Source organism: Dermochelys coriacea, chromosome 2 (assembly GCF_009764565.3).
Source record: "Dermochelys coriacea isolate rDerCor1 chromosome 2, rDerCor1.pri.v4, whole genome shotgun sequence".
Taxonomy (NCBI): domain Eukaryota; kingdom Metazoa; phylum Chordata; order Testudines; family Dermochelyidae; genus Dermochelys; species Dermochelys coriacea.
The window spans coordinates 44064158-44092110 of NC_050069.1; the positions used below are offsets into that span (position 1 = coordinate 44064158).

Genomic DNA, 27953 nt, shown 5'->3' on the forward strand with positions numbered 1-27953 from the left:
CATCATTCCCAGCCACCGGGAGCTGCGGGAGGCCGTGCCTGTGGACAGTCAACAAACAAAATGTCTCACGGCCTGCCAGCCGAAAATCCTGATGGGCCGCGCGCCGAAGGTTGTCGACCCCTGCACTAGTACATTGAAAGAAAGATAGTTGAAACTGTTTCCCTCGGGGCTTGTGATAAGCACAAGAAAACTTGGAGGGTGGGGGTGGTATAGAGAAAAAAAAAGGGGGGGTAGAGCACTCTGTCAAAGATAGAATCAGCCATTATAGAAATCCTTGACCTTGTCAACACAAGCTGTTGAACTTTTTGGTAGTAGGTCAAAGAGGCTTTCCTTATTTCCATAAATGCTCACTTACTAGATTCATGGGCCAATTTTGGTCATTAGCTACTGACTCCTTATTGCTTTTCCATGTACATGCATTTAAATATATAAATTTAGCACTGAGGAGACCCACTCCTTCCCCTTGCACTTACTTCACATTTGCTGGATTATATTCTGTTCCAGAAAAATTCATTAAAAAAAGAAAAAAAAAAAAAAAAAGAAGGTTAAGATTACTCAAAGACCCCCCTGCAAAAAAGTACTTCCTCATCACATCATTTACAAAACCTAAGGGAATAAGTCTTGTACTGCTCAGATAAATACATATCTTTCTATAAGATAGTTTTTTATTGCAACTAAACAAGCCACAGACTTTATTAAATAAATTAAGACTTTTCCTAAATATTAGAAGATATTTAGTTAGTACCCTAACAAACTATCAAATGGAAAAAAGTCAGCTGATGTATTAAGAAAGTAGAATTTTGAGATAAAGTAGTTATAGTTGATTTTCTTTGGAATAGTATCACATATTTAGTTTCCTAGGAATATAGTGTACAACTGTCAATTAAAGATAACTTTATGGGCATATTTGGACTTGCTTCTGAGGCTGATCAATATATGAAATTGTTGTGCATCTACAGGCCCTGGTCCTGAGCAGCTTGCAGTAGGACCCTTTGACAGCAGTGTAGGGGCTCTGCACAGTTAAGAATTGTTTTACAGGGTCACAGTTTTTTTTTTTCCCCAAAAGGGTTGTTTCTTGTGTTTATATTATGGATTCAAAGAAAGAATAGTAATTTAGGTCCGAATTAAGGTTGCATATCTTATTGAGAAGGATTATTTGTTTTATGTGGCCTGTGCAAGTTTTATGATGTGCTTAGCTATTCATTTCCTTGCTTTTACATTAAGTGGTTAAGTTTGATAAGTGACATGATAGTTAAGTTAGCTACACTTGCCTAAGTTTCAAGATAGGGAAACTCCAAAACTAAAAACTCTTACATTTTTTTCCCCCTTTTGCAGATAAATGTGAGCTGTCCATTCTGGTTCAGTAAAACATAACTCATCTGTGCTAGGGTGCCTACCCCACACAGGACTGGAAGGGGTTAAGATGGCCAGGTGGGCCAATTAACTCCACAGGCTGCACCTGGAAGAGGAACAGGGAATTGATTGGAAGAAGGCTCATCTGAAGGTTCTATATAAGCCAGGAAGCTGGCAACAGAAGGGGAAAACAGTAAGATAAGACAGTGCAGGCCTTGGCTGCTGACTAGAGGACCCAAGCTAGAACCCAGAGTAAAGGGTGAGGCCAGGTTCCTCTATCAGCCACTGGGGATGTGGCAGTGGACTACCTATGACAATTTGTTCTGGAAAGACTTTGTTACCCCCCTGGAAGGGGAAACTACATAGTGACCCCAGCCAGAAGGCTGAGTCATGAAGAGGAGGCTGTGGTTCTTGGAGCGAGAGGGATCCGCAGGATGACAGTGTGACAGGATAGACCCTGCACCGGGGAGATCTAATCCCCAGGAAAGCCAGGAAAAGGCACCACCAGCGGTGAGTGCACCTATGGCACCATCTCGTCAAAGGTTTCAGAGTAGCAGCCATGTTAGTCTGTATCTGCAAAAAGAAAAGGAGTACTTGTGGCAACTTAGAGACTAACAAATTTATTTGAGCATAAGCTTTCATGAGCTGCATCCAAATGCATCTGATTAAGTGAGCTGTAGCTCACGAAAGCTTATGCTCAAATAAATTTGTTAGTCTCTAAGGTGCCACAAGTACTCCTTTTCTTTTTGCAGACACAGACTAACACGGCTGCTACTTTGAAACTTAAAAATTGTTTGTGGCTAGTGATGAAGGGAATGTAACACAGTTTGTTTAGTACAGACAGAAACAAAGAGTGGTTTAATGAGAACTTACCTTTAGATATTTTTAGGGATGTTGAATGTTTCAGCATGATATGTTGTTAAAGTATGCCCTGGGCTTCCAGCAAACAATGGCAGATATGCACAGCATGTCCCTGAAAGGATACTTCATACTGTAAAACAGTGCTACTCAAAGTGGTGGTCCACGGACCAGTGCCGGTCCACGAGCCATCGGGGGCTGGTCTGTGCACACATTTGGAAAAAAAATTGTTGGTCCCCCACATCACATAGCTTGAGAAGCACTGCTGTAAAAGACTATGGATGGCTTTCAGGGAACCAACAGTAGATCACAACAAGAGGTTTAGATTAGCCATCTGATATTCCACTAACTAAGGCCATATCTACTCTATAAACTTTGGTTGATGCAAGTTAAGTAACAAAGCTACCACAGTTCATATATTGCTCGTGCGCATGCATACTTAGCTCCTTGTATTGGCACTGCAGATACTCACCAGGAGTGCTTGTGTCGATTCACAGTGCAGTGCACCATGGGTAGGTATCCCAGTATACAACCCACCACCATCCAGCACATTGTCTTTTGTGGAAGTTTCAACAATGCCTGGTGAGGCAGAAACGAGTTGCACATGGGGGACTGGGAGCAAGGGGTCAACTTCTCAGCATACAACTATCTAGATCTCATAATTTTTGCACCTTTTTAAAAAACAAACACATGGCTCTCCTTACTGTCCACCAACTCTGACAAAAGCACAGAGCCTGCACAGTTCTGCACTATTGTCATAAGTGTTACAAGCACAGAATGCACGTTCCTCCGATATTTGCAGAGTTGTAAGAAGAACTGAATCAGTGGGGAATATGACGATTTATTGGAGGTCAGATTGCTGTGAGATATACTGTGAATCAATTCTAAGGTTGTTGGTGGTGTTCACAGAGCAGCTGCAGATGGTGGAGAGCCACTTCTGGGCCCGAGAAACGAGCTCTGACTGGCAGGATGACATCATAATGCAGGCTTGGGACAACAAGCTGTAGCTGCAGAACTTCCGGATGTGCAAGGCCATATTTTTAGATCTGTATGCATAGTTTGCCCCAGCTCTCCAGTGCAAGGGCACCAAAATGAGAGCTGCATTGACAGTGCAGTAGTGAGTGGCAATCGCATTGTGGAAACTTGTGGAGCTGGATTGCTACCAATCAGTGGGAAATCATTCTGGCGATGGAAAATCCACTGTGGGGTCCATTGTCATGAAAGTGTGCAGGGCCATTAATCGCCTCCTGCTAAGCAGGATTGTGACTCTGAGCAATGTGCAAGATTTAGTGGATGGATTTACAGCAATGGGGTTGTTTACAGCAAACAGCTGTGGAGCAATAGATGGCACGAACATCAAGGTTGGCTGATCAGAGAAGGTTCATGATACTTGGATCTTTAAGAACACAGGACTGTTCAAAAAGCTACAAGCAGGGGACTTTCCCACCTGGTGGATAATCATTGCCAATGCTGAAATACCAATAGTGATGCTGGGGGACACTTAGTCTACCTGTTGCTTCCCTGGCTCACAAAGCTGTACACTGGCCACTTGACAGCACCAAGGAAAGGTTCAACCACCAGCTCAGTATGTGCAGAATGACAGCTGAATGAGCTTTTGGTAGATTAAACAATGCCAGTGTCCCTTCAGTCACAAGACTGGATCTGAATTAAAATAAATAAATGGTTATAGCTGCCTGCTGTGTCCTGTATAATATCTGTGTAGCAAAAGGGGAAAAAATGCTGCTAGATGGGAAATGGAGTGGCTGTCTGCTGAGTTTCAACAGCCAGACACAAGGGCTGAGCTATATGGCTAAGAGAGGCTTTGAAAGAGCACTTTAACAGTGAGCCACAGTAATGCATTGTGCTCTATCTGGTCCTGCTGTTTTGGGGTCTGTTAGGATTTGTGTGATGCATGGTGTACATCTGAATAGAACACGGTCAATACACCTATTAATTTTGCAGCTTTTGCTGTACATGTAGGATTATTACACAGTCACTAATCCTATGTGCTGTCACACTGTACAGCAAGAAGTGGGTCCTTTCAGAACTGCTAAGCTCTCTGCAGTGTATGTTGTGAACTAATAACGATGAATTATTTTTCCAAATAGAATTTTATTCAGTAACAAAGTCAGTCCAAGAAGAAGTCTGTAATTTAAAAGGAAATACATTAAAAACTTAAATTAATGGAACAGAACTTCAAGGGAATGAACATTCATGTCCATTTTACCTACACATACAGCAACCATGGCTGTCTCAGGTCAGTGTATGAGAAGTGTGGCTGTCCTTAATGTTCTTTGGGATGAAGTGGTAGGAGTAGGGATGTGTCCTTCTGATACCATGGTGTATAGGGAGATGATGCTGTAATGGAGTTCTCCATGAACTGCAAAGGATGGCAAGCCCATGACTGTTGAACCTGTAGTTTCACAAGAGAGTCTTCAGCATCTGTTTGCTGTCGGAGAAGCCCCGTTATGTCCTGGTGCATCTGACTCTGTGTTTTTCCTTTTGAGATTCCTGGGCCTTTATACAGGCTATCTGCTGTGTTCACCTTCCAGGCCTCTTGCTCACGGTCCGATTCAGCAAGATCCTGCAAGACAGTGTTGCATGTGTCATCCTGAGTCCTCCTCTTTCTTGTTATCTGGCTTGGGGGTTCCACAGGTGTGGAGGTGGAACCCCCTCAAGGCTGCAATGGCAGCAGATGCAAATAAAAACCACACAGAGGTACCATTGTCAGAACAGTCACAATGGAAAGTGAAAGTGAAGATTCAGAACTCCCTTCCCTTGCTCCCCTAAAATTTTACACCAGACACTTAGCTACAGAGTGCTTGTGTGCAGTACCACTCATAGCACCAGCATTAGTGAATGTCGCCCACCAGGAGTGAGGGAAATTGACAGGGAATTGCTCGGTTGCATGAAGCTATGCGTAAAGGGCAATGGCACTCAATGCTGTCACCACTGAACACAGATGCTGAAGATTTTATCTGCTCTCTTTCCTGAGGATAACAAAGGCACAGAGCGCACAGCTGCTGGTGTCCTGAAGCCTTCTGGGCCCATATGCTGCTAGCCGGTGTACTGCAATGGCATTTGCCAAAGTTATTACTGTATGCAGTGTAGTTGTAGCTATGTCAGGCCCATGATATTAGAGAGACAAGGTGGGTGAGGTAATGTCTTTTATTGGATCACCTTCTGTTGGAGAGAGAGAGAGACAGACAGACAAGCTTTTGAGCCACACAGAAATGTACTCAGATGGTCACTTTCCCAGACCTGAAGAAGAGCTCTGTGTGGCTTGAAAGTTTGTCTCTCTCACCAACAGAAGTTGGGACAATAAAAGATATTACCTCATGCATCTTGTCTTTCAAGTTATTACTGACTAGCATGGGAAAGTGTCCTTATTGCAGAGGAAGAAAAAGCTGCCATCCCTAGAAACATTCTGGAGAGGGCTGCAGAGTACTTGATGAAAGTTTCATCAAGATCACTCAGGAAGATTCAAGGGACATCCCTGTGTACATAAACAAATTGTTCCACATGGCCCCACTATCCTACTCTCTAGAGGGGAATGAAAAGCAGATAACACTACCTCTTTTTGTTGTAACTCTACCTCTTCTACTACAAGTAAATTAATGAAGAGTCAACAGCTGTGTCCTGATAAGTTGAGGGCGCCATCATTGTAATGGGAAATACATTTACACACTTACCCAAGGTTGCTTCCTCTGAATCAGGCTTGCTTGTGCTCAACTCTCAGGACCGACTGGACTGTGGTGGAGTCTCAGACAGGTTCTGGCTCACTGTGTAGCTGGACCTCCCACTCTCACATCCTCCTCTTCCTCATCCTTGCCAGGGGCCTGACACTTGGGCTTCTTAGTGGTATTCTCAGTGGTCCGTGGAGTGGTGGTGGGGTCTCCGCCAAGTACAGCATTCAACTCTTTGTAAAAGTGGCAGGTCTACAGCTTGGCACCAGATCAACTGTTGGCCTTGCTGGCCTTCTGTTAGCTGGACACAGTTCCTTTGCTTTCATATGGCACTGATGCCAGTCCCCATCATACCCCTTCGCCTGCATCTCCCCTGCAATCTGCTCACAGATGTCCACCTTTCTTTGGTGATCTATAGCTGGGCCTATACAGCCTCTTCTCACTGGCCCAGGAGATCCAGTATCTCCTGTCTACTCCATCCCAGAGTGCCTCTGGAACATGTTGCCTGCATGGTCAGCTGGGCAGTTGTACAAAACAATGGATTGCTGCTAGATGTGATTGTCAAGCTGGACAGTCAGGAAAAGTCATTCAAAAAAAACACACGAGGCTTTAATGGGAAGGGAGGCTGTTCGGATTCTGTAATCGCTGGGCATTTACCATTGTGAGCCGAGTTATTGGTGTCAGGCATTGTGGGACAGCTGCTGGAGGAGTGTTATAGTTGACATAGGCAACAGCGTTTACACTCGTGCTGCATCGACCTCAGTACATCGACCCTGGCTCAAGGGGGGGATGGTGTTATTGTGTCGCTGTAACGTGGTGCTTATATCAGTGGGAGACAAGTTTAAATGTAGACGCATGCACAACTAGGTCGACACAAGACTTCTTACGTTGACCTAACTTTGTAGTGTAGACCAGGTCTCATATACAATCTTGACAGTATGAAGTACTTTGCATTCCAATCAGAACAGATTGTTACCTTGCAATTGTGAAGTATACATTAAACCCATTATACCCCACCCACAAGAGACTGGTGTTCGTTTCCTTTAACCAGAAAAAGCTAAAAAGCCCTCAGAGGAGAGAAAGGGGGGAAAAGAACATTAGTCAGTCAACTTGCACTGAAGCACGTGGGAATATTTACATTTATATAGCGCCTTTCCCCATCAAAGTTTACAAAATCCTTTAACTGTACAGAGCCACTGAAAAGCAGTTACCTTGAGGGTGGAGGGCATCAGTCAGAAGAGGCAAAATTCTGGTAAAAGACATTAGTGCAAACCTCTGATTTTAAGACGCAAACTATGGGATTTTTACCTGACACAAAGCCCCTTAATGAAAAAAGGAAAATTCCCATGGAAAGGCAATAATAAGTGTGTTTCTAAGTCACTTGAACAGCATGTGACTTTTGAAAAATGCCCAATATTTTACATACATTAAAATTTGCCACCTGAGATTCCAAAACTAGAACCCCACCTGTGGATTCTGAAATAATTACCCTGCTCAAATACTGAGCAGGCTGTTCCCTCTAGCACAAGCCTTCAGCATGGGAGCCAATACTCTTTTGAGAGCTTCAGGCATTTGCTGTAAAAGGACTTGTTTGTTCCTGCCTCATTTCCTTATTGCCTTACCTGGGATAGTACATGTAGTTCATGAAGAGCTGAGCACCTGCTGGATAGTATGCTGTGGAGGGCTGCAGCGTTCGTGGATTCAAAAGCACGGAGGGTTGATAAACAGCAGCTTCTGTTGGAATAACTGCTGCAGGAGCTGGAAGTGAGTAGGATGGAGGAGAAAGACCTAAAGGAACCGAAGGAAGATAGATTAACATGGTTCACCAAATTCCAGCATATTCAGTAAAACAGCCTCAAAATAACTCTAGGGTCTTTCCAACCTGGAAAAAGCTTGCTCACATTTTCATTTACATAAAGTTATCTGTGTAGAAAATCACAAAAACAAACAAACAAAAAGGTATGTGACAGTATACAGAAGCCACCTCTTGCTCTCAAGGTTATTATAGGGAGAAACATGATAAACTGGTCTCCTTAATCACAGACTACAGGACATGTAGTAATGGGCATAAAATTGCAGCACGGTAGATTTAGATTAGACTTCAGGGAAAACTTTGCAACTATCGGCACAGTTAAGCACTTGGACAGATTGCCTAGGGAGGGTGGGGAATCTCAGTCAGTGGAGGTTAAGAACAGGTTAGACAAACACCAATCAGGGACGTCTAGGTAATATTTAGTCCTGCCTCAGTGCAGGGGATTCGAGGAGATGACCTACCAAAGTCTGTTCCTGCCCTTCGTTTCTAGGATTCTATGATTTGTGGGAACAAATTCTCTTTCCAAAGAGATGAGTTGGTTTACTGGCCTAGTTTCAGTTATCAGTTAAGTCTCCTCTCTTCAAAAGACAAGAACAAAGCTTGACAACATCCAAGATAATATCTGTCCAATCTTCCCCATTATAAAGGGCATTCCTTCAATTTAAGAGATCTCCATCCCCAACAGGCCCATTATATTTATTATTCCTTGGTACTTCCCACCATGTCACCACTTCATTTAACAGGATAATGCAAATTAAAAACAAAGGTGTTTCTACAAGTTGCACACATACAAGAACCGGAGAGGAGTGGGTGTCAGACTATTCCTCAAAGTACTTGAGAGTAGTCTCTCTCTCTCTCCCCTTTTTTCAACACCATATTCTGATGAATCTAGACAGACTAGAAATGTCCAGGAATGGCAAAACTGATAACCCCCTTTTTTTTTTTAAATATATAAAGGGACCAGCAGTTGTGAAGAGACCATCTGATGACTCAACTCCTCCCTTCCCCCATCACAAGCAGATAAGGGGACATGGCCTGTTTGAACTTTTAGTCACCTGTGCTCATAGCTCTAGGAAGGTGAAACTCAGGAATCCAAAAACTTTTCCATGATTTCAGCAGAGTTCATTAGTTTGCTCTGAGAACCTTCACAAAAGAAGTCTCTGAACAAGAATCAGAGTATACTTGCCCCATTTCTGGGGAAGAGTGACCTGTCCATCCCTCATTCCCATTCAGGCCTTTGCCTTTCTGCTGACAAAGGGACTTATTATGATGGTGGTAGTTTCTCTGATACAAGTATTTGTCCACTAGAAACTAGACTGGGACCAACTCTCTATGGCAGGGGTTGGCAACCTTTCAGAAGTGTGTGCTGAGTCTTCATTTATTCACTTTAATTTAAGGTTTTGCGTGTCAGTAATACATTTTAACGTTTTTTAGAGGGTGTCTCTCTATAAGTCTATATATAATATAACTAAACTGTTGTCATATGTAAAGTAAACAAGGTTTTCAAAATGTTTAAGAAGCTTAATTTTAAATTAAATTAAAATGCTGATCTTATGCCACTGGCCCGCTCAGCCTGCTGCCAGCCCGGGGTTCCGTTCACCTAGGCCGGCAGCAGGCTGAGTGGGGCCTGTGGCCGGGACCCTGGCTGGCAAGGGGCCGGCAGCCAGAACCCCAGACCAGCAGCGGGCTGAGCGGGGCTGGCAGCTGGGACCCCAGACCAGCAGTGAGCTGAGCGGCTCAGCCCGCTGCCGGTCTGGGGTTCCGTCCCCTGGCTCCTGCCAACCAGGGTCCCGGCTGCCAATCCCACTCAGTCCGCTCAGCCCGCTGCTGGTCTGGGATCCCGGCCCTTCCCACAGAGTGGGTAACTACCTTCTCCCTGATTCTAGCACATTCTCTTCCTCTCTCTCTGCACTAAGCACAGGGCTAGGGGGGTGAAGGATCAGGCTGGGGGTTGGGGCGTAGGGTCTGGCCAGGAGCTAGAATGAGGGAGGGGGCTCAGGGTTGGGGCAGGAGCTCCTGTTTAGTGCTCCTGGTGGGGGTGGGAATGCGGGGGGTGCAAGAGTCAGGGCATGGAGTGGGGGGGGCTGGGTATTTGTGGGGGGTGCAGGAGTCGGGGCATGGGATGTGCAGGGGTCAGGGCAGAGGGCTGGGAGTGTGGGCTAGGGTCCTGGGGTTGCTCCCAGCCCCCTGCTCAGAGTAGCTCATGGCAGGGGGCTGGAGGGGATATGCCCTGATTCCACCCCGCTTCCTCAAGGCCCCATCCCCACCTCTTCTCCACCTACTCCCCGGAGCAGAGCGCGTGCTGCGGCTCCACTTCTCTCCCTCCCTCGCAAGGGCCATCAGCTGATCGGTGGCAGGGAGGGAGATGAGAAGGGGCAGGAACTCAGCATGCCCGCGGAAGAGGTGGGGGGACCTTGCCTGCCCTGCAGCAGCAGCTGGCAAGACCAAGCTTCTTCACCCTGCCCCCCGTGGCGGGGCGGTGGGGGGGGGGGGGAAGAGGGACAGAGAAGAGCGGGCCGGGGCGGGCAAGATTTTTAATGGCATGCTGCTGCCTGCCGGGGTCCCGGCCGCCAGCCCAGTTGCTGCCTGCCAGGGTCCCAGCCGCCAGCCCACTGTGCCATAGGTTGCCGACCCCTGCTCTATGGGCTACCAAGGAGCCACCAGGTAAACAACCAGCATTGGTCATAACCAACCTGGCTGGATTTAGAATATTTAATTTCTTCTGCATAAATAGGAGGATCCTACCTCAATTATCCCACCATTTGTGACCTTTGAAGCAAAGTATTATTTTCCCATGGGTTCAAAGTCATTTTACTTTAAACAGATTAAGTCAACCCCTGCGCCTTTAAAACTGTTTTCTCCCATTTTCCCAAATGACTCGTAGCCAGTAACGAGCACAGCTTGAAGCAAAGTACTGTTTTCTGATCCACCAAGATATTTGGCTAGCTTAGCTGCATGTCTAAATACATAGTTCACTCACACACCAGCAGCCTTAACACCGTGCATTTTAGATGTCCAGAGAAGAGTCCAGGGGTTAGTAGCTGTTCAACAGGTAGAATATTTGTGTTTAGACTCAGAAAAAATCATTAACAGTGGCTGCAAGAATTAGCCTTTAAAAGAGAGAGGGAGGGGCATGGAGTCCACAGACACAGCGATAAACTAAGTCATATTTAATTTTTATTGGGCTCTAGGTGGCAGAGTTTCTTTTCAGAGTCATTGATTGTCCAGAACAAGTTAAGTTGCAGAAAACAAGTTTGTCAGTGGAAAAGCAAGAGTATAATTTGAAAGTAATTCTTCAGTCATAGTAATCCACAACCAAAAGAAAAAACAATCACAGGCTACTGCTGATTTCAGATTGAAAAGCCTTGCATAATCACCCCCATTTAATATACCTTTCAAAGAACCGGGAAGAGAGAGAAGCTCCAACACCTACCAGCACACAGCGTAGAGTAGTGCCAAGAGCCATGCAAAACTTACATGGTAACTTACATGGTGGTGGGGACAAGCCATTTCGATTTAAAGTGCCCCCCATTAATACAAAGTTCATCTCCTCTGCAGAACACTGAAAGACTTCAATGTATCTGTCCTTCATGGTCTTCTTATGACACTTCTGTGCAGCCAGAAATGCTCGGTCTGCAAATTTCATCTGGATAAAGGCATCTCCTGATGGACGGCCCTGAAAAACCAAGAAAAGGAACAAGAGCAAATCTATAGTTCCAATATAAATACTCATGTGGGGTCAAACAGGAGTCACTTGCAATGTTAGCAGCATCTTTTACGAAGACTATTTGGCCATTACCACCCCAACTCCTGTATCAATCAATGGTTCTAATACACTTACTTACATTCTCACTACTGCCTGGGCCCATGATCTGCCCACTGTCCATTATATCAATGTTTGTCAGCCTTCTACTGTTATTTGTTTTGAATATTTAAGTAAAAGCTGTTATTTTTATGGCTCAGAATAGAGAGAATAAAAATGCCATGTTAGCGCCAAGTATAGCTTTGGTAAAAATAAGAATTTAGAAGACCTCTTATCCCAGTATAAGCCTTTTTTCCCCATTTATGCTTATGTTGCTTGGGAAGGGACCTAAGCTGAACCCCAAAAAAGCCACTCTTATACCAGAAAAGTGCTTTAATGGGGAGGAGGGTATGGCATGGGATGGTTTATAGTTGTAGAATTATTGGTTTAAATGCATGTCTTAGGTTACATTGAAAGAAAACAAAAAACAAACACCTTTCCAGAGTAGATAAGGCCTAAGAACTTTAGTCCTCTGTTCAGAGAGCACATTTCCCTATATAAAGATGAACAGCGTCCTGGAGACAAAAAGTAACGACGACAGCAAAGGTGTGATTGTATTCAAGTTGGTGAGGCATTGATTAATTTCAGTGCTTAGCTTGACCATTTAAATATGAACATTATTTCACAAGGCCCCCCATACAATTCAAGCACAACAAAAAACTTTACCCTCTCACATGTGCACTGTGACAGCAGTTTTGAATGATGCCTTTAATCTATTAGAGAAACGAGGTGGGTGAGGCAATATCTTTTATTGGTCCAAATTCTGTCTCTAATATCTTGGGACTAACCAGGCTACAACACTGCAAAAAAACCCATTAATCTACATCAGGTTGCAATCATAGAAAGCTTTTCCCAAACATAACCAGTGTCTGTTACTTACTGAGGCAGAGGCAAGTGTTTATGTGCCTTTGCAAGCTACTGCTGCTTTTAAATTGCAAATGGCCAAGCTTAAAAGATGTGGACCTTCACAACATATGAGCATACCAAAAGACAGACACCACCAGTGACTTTGGACCAGAAATTTAATCTCCGTCACATTCAATACCCATCGGTATAATCGGGGTGATCAGCTCCCTTAACATGGGTATTGTGCAGTTGAATTTACCAGCATTGGTGAAGCTCTCAACTCCTCAGATGGAAGGTTCTGCAAGAGGAAAATGCCAACCCTGCCTACCAGATGTAGAGAGCCCAACATGTAATGAACTGGTGCAGCTTGGTTATGCAGGGGCTAGGATTTGGGGAGGTTGAACAGGAGGGAATTCAGGCCCTACGCAGAGCTTATCTCTGTGATATGTAGGAAGAATGGAGATGAACCATGGTCATAACCGCAGGCTGTACTGCAATAAAGAATTTTCTCTTTCCCCTGCAGAGGGGGTCACTAGGGCAGCTAAGCCCACTCAAGCTCTTGTCTAAATCTAGAGTATTCCTGAATACACAATGTACAGACAAATCCTTACACTGAAGCAGGAGATCTGCTCCCACACTGCAGTTGTGGCAGGATTCCCGTCTACCGCTAAATGCTGCGTTGGATGCAAGGAGAGCAACAGATGGCAAGACAGCAGATCTCTTCACCAACATTTTCCCCACAGGCACTCATGCTGTGTTGACAAATTATGCATTTAATTTATTCCTGGACCATCTCTGGATATTTAAAATCAATCTTGGAATTGGCAGTCCAGCCAATTTAGTTAATCCTTGAGCCCAAGTGGTAGAGGTCTGTACTGGAGTGATAAAAGTCCCAGGTTTAAGTCCCTGAAGAGATGGCTGCCATTTGCACAATTGCATCCTTCCTTAAAAACCCCACACTTTTGTGACACCTCTCAGCCACTCACCATAGAGCAAGTGGTTCAAGTTTGGAACATGTGTCTCACATATCTAGACTGTACTGTCAGTGTCTGAAGTGGACTGCAAGAGCCTTGGTGCAAGGACTCTTCTTGTGTTAGTAGAGCACCCAGTGTAGTAAGTTTTAAGAATTTCACAGGCCAGGAAGAAAACCAAAGAGAATGGGACAAGCAAGGCAAAACATCAGTCCAAGATAATTTGAGCATGGATAGTGTATGTGTTGTCATGATAACAGATTACGGTTCATGTCCAGAGTAATTTACAAGACACCAGACACACAGTTTGAACATGCGAGACAGATTGAAGGAACAAGCTTCAGATGAAACTCATGTTGTTGTTGAATATCTGTTTTTTACTTAGGGCCTGTCTGCACTTTAAATGCTACAGTGGCACAGCTGTGCTGTTGCAGCACTTCAGTGTAGATACTATCTACACCAATGGGAAGGGTTGTCCCATCAGTGTAGATAATCCACCTTCCCGAAAAGTGGTAGGTAGGCCAACAGAAGAATTGTTCTGTTGACCTAGGGCTGTCAACAATGAGGGGGTTAGGTTGGCTTAACTATGCTGCTCAAAGAGTGTGGATCTAAATTGACTTAATTGTCTAAAGTAGACCAGGCCTTCATGGATTAAGTCAAACATATCATTATCATATCATAACATTATCATCCCCATATCAAAGGATAAAATTATGTCATGGAGGTCACGGATTCTGTGACTTTCAGAGACCTCCATGACATTTTCTACTTCAGCCCTGGGGCTGGGGCCCCCAGAATGCAGAGCCGCTGGCTCCTGAAGTGTCAAGCTGCTGCAGGTGATGCGGGAGGGGGGAGGGAGAAGAGAGAGAGACCTGGAACTCTGAAGCTGGAGCCACAGAGCTGTCAGCTGCTGGGGCAGTGGGAACTAAACCCTCCCCACCTTCCTCAGCAGGGCCCAGGTTCACATCCTCCCCTCCCCTCAGGCTTCAGTCATTCCCCCTCACTCCCCCGCAATCAGTCCCCCCTCATTATTTTTAGTAAAAGTTACAGGCAGGTCATGGGCTTCCATGAATTTTCGTTTATTTTCCACGATTCGTTTGTGACTTACTAAAAGCAATCGTGACAAAATTTTAACCATACCCATATCACAAGCCATGGGAGAATGGGAACAATTGATAGATTAAGATTGCTAGTTCAGAGTGGTCAGTTGTCAGGTTTCTAAGGATTTTGATACAAGTTTAAAGATCTGTGAAGTACAAGAACGGAATTAAGTATCAATTTGTATATTTTGGTTGGGTAAATGGAACTGTTTACTCTGTAATCCCATGGAAGAGAGGCAATATTTTTTTGCAGATTTCCAATTATATCTGTAGGCTTGGAAGCATTAGATTATTGGCAAGTGTTTATTTCACCATACACATAAAAACCAAAAAATATTTCCATCATTACAATAGAAATTTATAGACCGCCAAATTAAGAAAAATGCTGCTTGAGAATTTAAAGTTTGATTTAGGGATATTTACTTCATATGTTTTGACATATGACATTGATAATTGTGTTTTAGCGGTTATAAAGCTTTAACTTTTTGAATCTCAGTATTGACTATCTTTAATTATCTGACACCCTCTGAACTTCAACACCATCCATAATTTCCCACAACTGTGAAAATTTAAATAAATAGATAGAAATAATGCTTAAAAATGAATACTGATATTATCCATCTAAATTAAAAAAAACAAATGAATTCTGCCAAGCCTATATATAGCGTACACAATGTGATACTCTAACAGAATCACCAAATAAATAGCAACACATATGCTTGTCCCTTTGTGTGTGCCCTGTAACAGATGTTACATGAACATGTGACAGTTATGCTTTTTCACTAAGTTACAAATATGAACTTGCCTTTATAATCATTTTAAACGAGATTTTGGTAGGCTGGGAGAGATTAAATTTCAAATACTTAGTTACTTGAATGTGATGCAGAAAATGGCAAGTAAATTTTAAAGATTTTAATAATGTGTTTATGTCCACAAGATAGAGACACTACATTTAATTAACGTATTGGGCCACATTAAAATGAGGCAGAGACTCTTACAACTCTTGCCAATGGCCCTAATGATTTTTGGTGCCCAATTTGAGAAGCCTTAAAAAGGACTGGTTTCAGAAAATGCTGACCACCCACTCTCTTTAAGAGTCCCTTTTAAAAGCTTCTTAAGTTGGGCACCCAAAACAAAAAATTTAAACCCCCACAAAAATACCCCCCCAGAAGAAATCCTTACCATTAGTCAAACAAAATGTAGACAAGACTTTTTGGCATAATTTGAGAGAGTCTAAAAGGTTTTTTGTTGTTGGTTTGTTTTTTAATCACAACCCCACAAAGAGAGATTCCTCACCCCCACTACCTCACCTACCATCGTAAAGGAAAAGAGCTGAAATGTTTTTAATCTTTTTAGGTGTGGTGTTGTATGTTTCACCATATACAGCCTAACACATCCTGCTTTCAAAACCCCATGTGCAACATTAAAGACATTGGAAATAATTCTACATACATTTATGGATAACCACACCAAGTTTTTGGTTGATCCTGTTAGCAATTGGTTGGCTACACTGGGTCCAGTATTAAAAAAATATAATGCCTTGAAGCAGCTAGGTTCTGTGAAAGACTATTGATTATTTTCCATTATACTCTTGGAGGACAGAATCAGTAGCGGTCTCACTTTTGTGCATTTAGGGGCATTATCAAGGCTGCTTCCCTGCTTTTTCACTAGCAATCAACCCTGCAGGGGATCATGTTTATATATGTGGTGGGTAGCACACTGGCAACCATGACTTATATTCTCCTATTGTCTACCTACCTGGTGATTTAATACCATGTGAACCCCATGGGTCCGAATATCTGCAGAAAACTCCCCCAAGAATTCCAAAATGTCCTCTATAGTGGCAGCATAGGGAAGACCACGCAGACGTATGCAGTCTCTGACATTGGTCGGAGGCATGAATTGCTGAGGTAACACAGGAAGGATAGGGGGAGCTGCAAGGGGAACGAGAGGTGTAGAAGAGTACCTGTTCAGCACCTGCACAAAAACAGAAACAAAGAAATGGTGAGACCTCAAGCTTGTTCTACTGAACTGAATGTAGATGGAATTTTTGTAAATTATAGTCAACTTGTGCAATACTTAGAAGGTAAGTCATCTAGGCACTAGGCTTTAATCAAGGATAAAATACAGCTTGAATTTATAAGTTCTGAATAAGTCTGAAGTCTTTCGGTGGCTTTATTTGAAAATGTCATCTTGGTTTGTTTTTGACCAGACTGCAAGTTGCAGTGCTCTGTACCAGGAGATGTATCAAAGCAGCAACTTACTAATTATGTAAGTTACATTTATATAATGCTTTTCATCCTGTAGGATCCCAAAGCACTTTATATGGTCATAGAAGAGTTATTTCCAATAAAATGCATCCAGCCTAGATGACAAAAGCGGCAGCTGTTAACCAAGACAAGACTACACGGTCAAGGAGGAGGAGGAAGAGAATAGTCCTGAAAACTAGAAGATTTTTTTGATTCACGTGCTATGGTACAGTGTAAGCCATCATTTAATTATTTTAATGACTGAAGTAGCCCATGCAGCAACCATCTGTCAGCTAAAAGTAATTATATTTGGCCAAAAAGATCATGTTACACTTTAGATTTATTGTTTCTAGTTTAAACAGTAAGAGCCCTGCCTAACAGAGTTATGTGAATATTCAATCATTTCCTTTGACCACATATATGCATATAGCAATATTACGCATGTTTTCTTGTTTGCACTGACAAGGCTCTATAGAAAGAGTCAAACTCCAGATCTATGAAAAATCCAGGTTTGCTCAAAACTTGTGTGTGTGACAAGATGGTAGAAATGACAAAGGGTCAGGCTACACTAGCATTTCCACTGTTAGTACCAATCAGCTGAGCAGCATGTGTACTTGTGCAGTGGTGGAAAGTTTCCTCATCATTGTCCAGTGTAACAAGTATCTGTGACCAAGACTGGCACATGATTGACTGCTGGTAGCCAGTTCAACATACTGTTTGCAGCATGGAGAGGACTCTCAGTTTCTGTAACTGGTTTGGCTGGTCCTATTTCCTTGCAAGTCTTTATGTGGCAAGATATCCCAGAGTGCATTGCCCCCTTCTACTGCTGTCCTCACAATCTGTGTCTTGCTGCAGAGATTAAAGCAGACTGAAACAGAGGGGGAGCTCTCACGGTACAAGATAAAGAGGGAGAGCTGTGTGGGACTACTTTTACCACAGCCAGGGACAGGAGGGAGAGCTGAATCTCCACCACTTTTGGTAACAGAAAGCACAATATTCCTTCCTCTACTTTAAGGATTGCTCTGCCAAGGACAGTTGTCCAGATTTTCCTAGAATGTACTAATACCAACATGATTAGGCATCATGGTAGCAGCTGAAACAAACATGCTGCTCTGAAGCCAAAATGAACCATGCAACTTGCAATAAGTTACAGTGACCTGGCCTCTAGTCATCGTTAGACAGAAGCTAATGTTAAGCAATTAAGATGGAAAATTTGAACGCTCGGAAAACAAGAGGTTTTATTGGTTGGTGGTGGTTTGTTTTCCAGAATTTAGTCAACTCCAGATTAAATTTACCAGGACTACCAATTAATGTTATAGCACTGGAAAGCAGAGGATCTCGGCCTTCTGATGATACTTTACATGATCAGTTAGATAGCTAGCGGTTTGTGAGAATCTTCAAATGCAGGTCAACTCAAAAGATGAAAAGTGGGATTGTGAAGCTCTACTTGTGTGTCCCAGTGATTCCAGATCAAGTGTACTCAATTTAGAAGTTCTTATTGTAATTGCCAACCCCCTGAAATCAGCCTGAGTGCCGCCATCTGCATCACCTCCAGGAGAGGTTCTGTAAGCCAAACGAGGCCTTCCACTGGGCCTGTGCAAACCCTGCATGTGCAATAGGCTTGCCCAGGTATGACTGGTCAGAACTTAGTAAGTGGTCCTGTTGATATTCTCTTAATTATGCTGCCTGCCTAGCTAGTAGGAGAAAAAAAAGCAATTTAAATAAAAATACAGTTGCTAGAGTGAGCAGATTGACTATACATACAAACAGGGATCAGAACTCTTTATTATGAAAGGCTTCACAAGGAACATTTTCTGACCTTGACCACTCTTAGAGATCAAACTTCTTTCCTCCCACAACAAGATACAAAGCAATTCCTCAAGACCCCAACCACACCCCAACCAGTGTTCTCCTAACTGGTTCTTTGATTAGAAGAGCCTAAGACATTTGGAAGTTTTCACTCTACCTGCTGAACCTCTGCTGCTGTGCTCCTGAAGAGTTCAATGTACCTTTTACCCAGCAAGTCCTTATGTTTTTTTAGTGCATTTTGTGCATATTCCTCACAAGCAAACAACACAAAGGCATCTCCTGTTGGCCTGTTGTCAGGGTATGTGACAAACAGGATTCCTTCCTTTCCTCCTGTTACAGGGCAGTGCTGGCCAAAAAACGTCAGCACTTCTTCTGTCGTTGCATTGAAAGGAAGTCCTCGCATCCGGACAATCACCTGATTTTCTTTCGATAAAAATTGAGCTGCTTCATTGGAAGTACCTTTAAACAAAACAAAATCCAAGTCGAGACACCACAGATATGTAAAAGACAGCCACCCCCTACCTGTATGAATTGTTTGCACCTAGGGTGCAGAATTGAAATTCACATCATTTCTCCCCACCCAAAAGCCACCTGGAAAGCCAGAAATGTCATCATATGGGACACTCCTCCCTTTAAAGCCTAGAATGCCACTCCTTTGATTGCTTAAATGAAAGATGCACCCTCACCCAAGGGGAAAAGAAGGCTGCATTTACAACATTGAGTCTATGCCCAGTCAACAAGCACTAGTCTCTCACATGGTAGCACAGATACTCCTGGAATGACTTTTCTGGTGAATTCCAAGCCTTACTTTTAAATACATATTTCTGAAATGTTGTTTCAGACACCAACTATCCCAGACAAAGGCCTGGGAACTACCAGCAAAAAAGTGCATTTAGGAAGGTTCAGGATTTCTGTTCCACTTTGATACAATTGTCACCTTTAGAAGCTTGCCAGTTTTGCCTTCAGAAACTAGATGGGAGTCTATCAGCATTGCTTAAGTTTCCAATGTAATACCACACTAAAAATCAGTAAAGTGACCAAAGGCATCCTATCTACAGCCAGTTGGAAGGGGGTCAGTTTGTATTCTTAACCCAAAACTTGGTTCTCTCTTCCCAAGACACGTCAGCTCTCAAGAGTGAGCCTTGAAATAAGCAAGTCTTAGATTGACTGGGGGATGTTGCACAATCTCAGAATAGCTGGTACAATACTTTGCTGCACATACAGATAGCCACAAACCTTATCACTTTCACAGGGTGAAATGCAAGATCCATCTGTTTGCCATTGCTTGTCAATATTAAAAAACAAACACCTTGTGGGTGGAGTTTTCATAAGTACCTAAGTGACTAAGGATCACAAGCCCCACTGACAGCCCATGCATTTAGGTGCTTTTGAAAATCCCATCCTCTACTGCTAGTATTGGGGAGAAGAGGGCTACTGAGCAAACCACTGACATATCCAATTTTAAAGATGTGTGTGCCTGTGTATTTAAGATATGCCAGACTGACCATCATGTAGACCCAAGTTCAACGTAGCTCAATAGCCATAGAAGTGAAGTGCAAGCAGCACAAGTGTATCTGCACTGCCTCCCAGGGACCATCACTAAGATTCAGGTGAGTCAGTTTTCATGCCTACTGTGTCCTTTGTCTCTACTGGAGTTGCCCACAGTGGCAGTTTTCTGGAAAATTGGCAGTAGAGTCAAACAAGAAACAGATTGTAAATTGGGTCCATCTAGTGATCTATTTTATGTCTAGAGCAGGATTAAAAAAGGGGGGGAAGGAGGACAAAGATGTTTAAAGCCAAACTTTAGAAGACACACACATGCCAATCACCCATACCTCTTCTAGTTTAGCCATACTAAAGTCAAAGGCACCACTACATTCCATTACCAACCCTCTCAGCCATACGCTCCCCTTCTAGAGCGCCTTTAAAGTTTCAGAGTATTGGTATCTGCTGCTTCTAAGTACTAGGTTACTGAAGCGTGCAGGGAACAGAGAAGCAGGTCACTCCTATACCAAGCCTGTCTGGCCCCTGAGAATGAGACCCAATGACGCAGATGTGGGTGGCAGCTTGTTGGGCCTTATCCAACCCCTTCAGTTAAGACCAGGTGGGCGAGAGAGGAGTTGAGAGAGAAGATGGTGTGAGGGTTTACAAAACACTTTTTCATCCTTCCAGTGTTTGGTGATCAACTTTCCCTTGGAAGGAAGATCATTTTAGGATACAGGAAAAGTTTGAGTTGTTTAAATAAAAACCAGTTTCACCCATCCCTAATAATTAACATTTATATTTTGAAACTCATTTGCTTTCACAGAGATTTGTATACAGCAACAGAGAACAAGTAGAACAGAGTTGTATCACTGTTCTGAAAGAATTCAGGTTACGTTTTTCAATAATTGATTACATGGAAGCCATGGCCCCCAGGAAAATTATGTAGCAAATGAAATTCAGGAACAAGTCTGGTAAGATCCTTAACTGACTGACTCCTTGAAAGGAAGAGAACATATTGAATTTATGTCACAGTAGCTCCTCAGGGATCAGAGTCCCATTGCCAAGCATTGTATACACAGAATGAAGACAGTCCCTGCACCAGAGACCTTACTATTTTTATTGTGATTCATCAATATGCATAAAGTTGGGGGTGAGGGAAAGAACAACAATGTAAACTGTAAGACAATAATGATCAGCAGAGTAGGTAGCAATCTCAGCACATCAATTACCTATGCATTCTATGAGCCAATTCATATATCACATTCAATAGAAACACTTTGTAATTTGAAACTAAGTTACAGGTGTTTATTGGAACAGAATCCCATCTCTACCCACAAAAGAAAAAGTGGATTACCTCCTGCAATTTTAAGGAAATCTTCACCTGTTGCCTTGTACACCTAGGGAAACAAGGGGGAAAACAACAAAACAAAAAAAACAGAACAGTTATATGTGGCATGGTAGTCCTATCAAAGAGATTAAAAAAAGAATGGCTATGGCATACCTCAATGTACCGATTCCCCATGTGGTGCTTGTGTCTTTGTAGTGCTAAATCTCTATGCTCTTCACTTACAAACCTGATAAGAGCTTCCCCATTCCTCCTTCCTTGTGCATTGAGACAAAGTGCAGCACCTCCCCTTAAAAAGAGTCAAGACAAGGAAAAAGGAGGCACAAGAGTGAATCACTGAAGCAGAGCACGCATCGTTTCAGTCTTGCAAAGCCATAAATATATATATTGCTGGTAACTAACTTGGCAATATTAAGGCCTTTGAAGAATCTTGCGATGTCCTGGTCAGATGACTGCCATGGTAAGCCTCTTGCTCTGATTATGGTGTTATCATCTACAAGTTCCATCTTACTGCTTCAGATAAAGCACAAACACACACTGAAGTTTCCCCATCCTCAATATCTACCACACAGACAGCAAGCAGAACTGTAATTTATTCATAAGCTTAAACTCATGTTCAACGTTTGTCAGACAAGGACTGAGGATGTTCACACAGGTGGGAAGATTGCAAATGTAAGCGTCATAAGCGGGTTTTCCCTTATCTGGCTCATTCCATCCATCCCAGTGCCATTTTCCCTTATTTCTGTTTACTATTCTCTACTTCCCCTCCCTTTTTCTCTCATTCTTTCACCTTTAAGCCTATTCTTTGTTGGCAGAAACACAGAACGCATGAACTAATTAAGCAGTCTCTTTCCCGCTTCCCCCTCTCTTGGTCTGTCTCTTTTGCTTCCCAGTGTCTCATCTCCATTACAGTTGTATGCATCTTTTCCAGGTGCTCCCCACCCCATCCCAGTGCTTTGCTTTTATGCAGTTCTCTACTAGAGCAAACAAAATTAAATTGCACCATCCACTGCGGAAGTACTTGTCCCATTTTTCAGATGAGAAAATTAAAACAGGATATCCCACTTGTCCAGGACCACAGAGGAAGTTAGTATCTGCACAGGGATTATTATTTATATTGTGGTCGCTCCTGGGGACCCTTGTCATGAGCCAGGAGAACCCCACTGAGCTCAGCATTGTACAAACTGAACAAAGACAGTTCCTGCCCAAAGAGATTAGAATTCAAGTCCCTTGCTCAGGCCACTATCATGCTACCTTACATGTCGTTCAGCCACCACCCATGTTGTGGCTAGAGGTCACAATGGTGGCTCAGCACAGGGCTGAGCCCCACACAGCTGGATAGTAATCAGCAGGGAGTCTGCAACACCCAGGGAAGCTAGAAATTGGTCAAGGGCTATAAACTTGTCATCTCTTCTTCCTCCAAACAGAGGCCTCACATAAAACAAGAATACGTGATCAACACGACTTTCAGGAAATAAGTCAGTGAGAGACTTTTAGCCCTATCAACTGGCTTCCATTTCTTTACCTTTTTAAGATTACTTTTGAATTAAGGCTGGAGATTTACTTATCCTCTCACCTTTAAGGCAGGCAGCACTGCATTGTTTACATGCTGTTCATGTTGGGACGTTTTGCTCGTAATCAAAACGATGAGAAAGTATAGTTAAAAAAAGATTATTTTACTGGAGCACAGTTCTGCAGCAAAGGGCTGATTTTGCAGCAAATTCTACAGCAGTGAATTTACAGAGTATAAGATACATCAATTGTCTTCTATATTTGACTTTGGACATGACCAAAAAATAAAATCCAGTTGCCATGGCTATAGTTTAGCTTCCTGGAGGAGTCATGGACAGTTGTGCTGCTGGCTTGAGAATTGCATCATGTGGCTTAGTTTTGGATGAGATGTTTCATTATGGGAAATTAGCCTCCTGAACATGGTCACTCTTCTGTCTCTCACCCTATCTCCCCCTGATCTGAACCCTGAGCCTTCTCTCGTGCCTTAACACCCTGCCACAATTCGGAACCCCTCCAGCACCCAAACTCCCTCCCAGAGCCTGCATCCCAGAGTGGCTAGACAGCAGTTCTGCAGAAAAGGACCTGGGGTTACAGTGGATGAGAAGCTGGACATGAGTCAGTGTGCCCTTCTTGCCAAGAAGGCTAACGGCATTTTGGGCTGTATAAGTAGGAGCATTGCCAGCAAATCGAGGGACATGATCATTCCCCTCTAATCAGCATTGGTGAGGCCTCATCTGGAGTACTGTGTCCAGTTTTGGACCCCACACTACAAGAAGAATGTGGAAAAATTGGAAAGAGTCCAGTGAAGGGCAACAACAGTGATTAGGGGGCTGGAGCACATGACTTATGAGGAGAGGCTGAGGGAACTGGGATTATTTAGTCTGCAGAAGAGAAGAATGAGGGGAAATATGACAGCTGCTTTCAACTACCTGAAAGGGGGTTCCAAAGAGGATGGATCTAGACAGTTCTCAGTGGTACCAAATGACAGAACAAGGAGTAATGGTCTCAAGTTGCAGTGGGGGTGGTTGGATATTAGGAAAAACTTTTTCACAAGGGAGGTGGTGAAGCACTGGAATGGATTACCTAGGGAGGTGGTGTAATCGCCTTCCTTGGAGGGTTTTAAGGTCAGGCTTGACAAAGCCCTGGCTAGAATGATTTAGTTGGGAATTGGTCCTGCTTTGAGCAGGGGGTTGGACTAGATCTCCTGAGCGCCATTCTGACCCTGATATTCTATGATTCTTAGCTCAATTGGATACCGATCTGAATCATGCAACAGGGTATTAAATTAATCTTTTGAAACTCTGGCCCATGTCAGGTGACTAGGACCCAGAAATAGCTCTGTTACTCACTAACACTTCTGTGCATCACATCCAAGCAACTATACGAGTCAAGTGTTACACAGCAGCAATCCAGGCAGATTCATTTTATAGAGACTCAAAAAATAGGTAGAATTTTGATTTTGTGAATAGATGGTTGAAATGGACTCCGCAGATCAAAACAATTTACTAGACTCATTTTAAGTTGACGCGCGCAGAGGAAATTCCATTTTACAGGCTAGAAGATGAGCAGGAGTCTACAGGAAGAGCAAAAAGTTTGATATTTCAGAATACAAAATGCTTAACCCTTCTAAGAATATGGCTCTATACAGATAGCTCAACAGTTCATTCACTCTTTTACTCTTGTATTCCATTGCAAACTCCTATCTAACTTGCTGCCCACTGTCATTCCCAGATTTCATTGTTGCAGTCTGGATTTCTCCCTCCCATTAAATAGATTTTACCAGATGAATATTATTTTCTGCCATTATTTCTGATCTTTTTAGATCATAATATTTCCCTTACTTCACTGAGCTAGAAAGAGCTGCAAATACCAGTAGCACCTGTGATTATTGTGACCACACTGTTTACTCCCTCTTCCAGATCATTCACGAAGATTCTAAAAAGAAAAAGGAGTACTTGTGGCACCTTAGAGACTAACAAATTTATTAGAGCATAAGCTTTCGTGAGCTAATAAGCGATGGTCACATAAACACCACCCTATATCGGAAACCTACTGACCGCTATTCCTACCTACATGCCTCTAGCTTTCATCCAGATCATACCACACGATCCATTGTCTACAGCCAAGCTCTACGATATAACTGCATTTGCTCCAACCCCTCAGACAGAGACAAACACCTACAAGATCTCTATCATGCATTCCTACAACTACAATATCCACCTGCTGATGTGAAGAAACAGATTGACAGAGCCAGAAGAGTACCCAGAAGTCACCTACTACAGGACAGGCCCAACAAAGAAAATAACAGAACGCCACTAGCCATCACCTTCAGCCCCCAACTAAAACCTCTCCAACGCATCATCAAGGATCTACAACCTATCCTGAAGGACGACCCATCACTCTCACACATCTTGGGAGACAGACCAGTCCTTGCTTACAGACAGTCCCCGAATCTGAAGCAAATACTCACCAGCAACCACACACCACACAACAGAACCACTAACCCAAGAACCTATCCTTGCAACAAAGCCCGTTGCCAACTCTGTCCACATATCTATTCAGGGGATACTATCATAGGGCCTAATCCCATCAGCCACACTATCAGAGGCTCGTTCACCTGCGCATCTACCAATGTGATATATGCCATCATGTGCCAGCAATGCCCCTCTGCCATGTACATTGGCCAAACTGGACAGTCTCTACGTAAAAGAATGAATGGACACAAATCAGACGTCAAGAATTATAACATTCAAAAACCAGTTGGAGAACACTTCAATCTCTCTGGTCACTCGATCACAGACCTAAGAGTGGCTATCCTTCAACAAAAAAGCTTCAAAAACAGACTCCAACGAGAGACTGCTGAATTGGAATTAATTTGCAAACTGGATACAATTAACTTAGGCTTGAATAGAGACTGGGAATGGATGAGTCATTACACAAAGTAAAACTATTTCCCCATTGTATTTCTCCCCCCCACCCCACCCCCCACTGTTCCTCAGATATTCTTGTTAACTGCTGGAAATAGCCTACCTTGCTTGTCACCATGAAAGGTTTTCCTCCTTTCCTGCCCCTGCTGCTGGTGATGGCTTATCTTAAGTGATCACTCTCCTTACAGTGTGTATGATAAAACCCATTGTTTCATGTTCTCTGTGTGTGTATATAAATCTCCCCTCTGCTTTTTCCACCAAATGCATCCGATGAAGTGAGCTGTAGCTCACGAAAGCTTATGCTCTAATAAATTTGTTAGTCTCTAAGGTGCCACAAGTACTCCTTTTCTTTTTGCGAATACAGACTAACACGGCTGCTACTCTGAAACCTGAAGATTCTAAATAAGACCAGTTCTGTCACTAATCTCTGTTGCAGGTACTGCTTAGAAAGCATCTAGTAATACCATTGAGAAGAATCTTGTATGCTAAAGAGATGAGCGAGGTTAAGAAGTTTGCATCATAATTGGTACCATTGCAATTGCATAAACTGTTCTGTCATTACTAAACATATTTTAAAAGACACTTCTTTATAATTTATTAGAAAAATTCTACATGGCTTTTCATACGGTCTTGGACACACAAAGATACATTTCCATGCCATTGTTACTTTGAGCAAATATTTTTCCCCATCACTTGAAACAAAGCCAAAGTCAATAGGGTTATTAACAAGAATGTATTTATCTTTGTTTAATAGGACAGTGTGTTCACCATCATCAGTGATAATTATTAACACAACTCAGGAGATAGTAGCAGCTCTTAACCAATACCATTCAAGTCCATCATAGGATAGATACTCAGCATATGCTTCTGTTTTACAACCCCTCCTCTCAGTTAAGCAACCTATTAAATTTTTTTCAAAGCAATTTCCCAGCAAAATAGAAGACATTAAAAAAAAAATACAAAGACCATTTGCAAGTGCAGCTAAGTACAGAAATTTTAAGTGAGAGTCAGGTTTTGGACTTATGCTTTAGCTGTAGCACTTAAAAACAAACACACATACACACACACTTCACTTACCAGGTACCACTTTCAAATTTATAGTTCACTCTTTCTGGATCTGCAAATCTGTGATCTACAAAACATGGCAGAAATTATTTCTCTCCCCAACATTTTGGAGAAATAAAATAAAAAGCCAAACCCAAGTTTACTACTATTGCTTACTGTATACTTCAGAAATTAGTGTTAAAATAATATTCCCCATATCTTCCACTTGAGATGCTCCAAAATGCCATGCTGGACTGCTCTTTTCATGATTTAAATCTATGAATTGAAGTTAAGTGAACAGTAATTGAGTAAATGAATTTATAACTGAACAGAGAATTCCCCACCCTGCACATGGGCCAACAAGCTTTCACGGTATCCTTGACACAGTCAATTTATACTTAAAATAGTACGTCTGTGTTCTTGTTTGTGATTCAGTTATCTTGACAGTTCAAACACCCTCCCCCAACCACTGTCACCTACCAGAACACCAGATCACTTTAGGAAGCATTTGATGACAGCACAGCAGAGATGCTAAAAGAGCTCCCATAAAAAATATAAGTTATTTGGTAGAATTTAAAGAAAGTCAAAGACCTTCCTGCATTCAGAATACATTGGAGTCCTCTCTTAAATCTCACCATAGCAATTGTAATCCCCACCGTAAATGCTCCACATGGATTAAAACCTCTCTTTCTGCAGGAAGGGAAAAGGCAAATTAAAACAATGACTAGCTGCTCATAAAAAACTAAGAGGTTGCTAAGTACTTCCTAATATAAATTACATGGCATCTCTCACAATTTGCTCCTCTCCTTGGATCTAGCATATCATTTCCTACTTGGATACAATTCAGTAGAGTAGTCTGGACAGTTGAGAGCCACTGATCTAAAGGAAGGCACAGACATTCAAGAGAAGTACCAGAACTGGATTAGGTATGTCTTCACTGCAGAATTAACTCAAGTGAATGCCTCTAAAGTTAGCTTATCTCAGGTAAGAGGCAGCTAGGTCTACACTTGCATATGTCAGGAATGTGAAACAAAAACAAAAGTAAAACACACCCCTAACTGACATAGCTATGCTGATGTAATCTCAGGCTTAGGTGCAGCTATATTAATGGAAAAAAGCTTCTGTCAGCATTAATAACTTTGTTCAGGAATAT

General features: G+C 42.8%; 1 protein-coding gene across 3 annotated transcripts in view; it reads right to left on the bottom strand.

Moving 5' to 3' along the window:
• The window catches only part of ESRP1 (epithelial splicing regulatory protein 1), a 59338-nt gene that overhangs the window by 15022 nt on the left and 16363 nt on the right, over positions 1–27953 (bottom strand). The window contains exons 5-14 of one of the 3 annotated variants that reach the window (XR_006278719.1): positions 26978–27076; positions 26834–26888; positions 21720–21830; positions 21474–21606; positions 21327–21369; positions 18645–18946; positions 16188–16406; positions 11188–11386; positions 5904–7685; positions 4312–4795 (exon numbers count right to left, since the gene is read on the bottom strand). Coding sequence is in view for 2 of the 3 variants with exons in the window: in XM_038393147.2 (XP_038249075.1) it covers positions 7520–7685; positions 11188–11386; positions 16188–16406; positions 18645–18946; positions 21327–21369; positions 21474–21606; positions 21720–21830; positions 26834–26888; positions 26978–27076 (1327 nt within the window). In the remaining variant the exon portion in view is untranslated. Of the gene's footprint in view, positions 1–4311; positions 4796–5903; positions 7686–11187; positions 11387–16187; positions 16407–18644; positions 18947–21326; positions 21370–21473; positions 21607–21719; positions 21831–26833; positions 26889–26977; positions 27077–27953 lie in introns of those variants that run through there. The other 2 variants (XM_038393148.2, XM_038393147.2) reach the window with 2 other exon arrangements.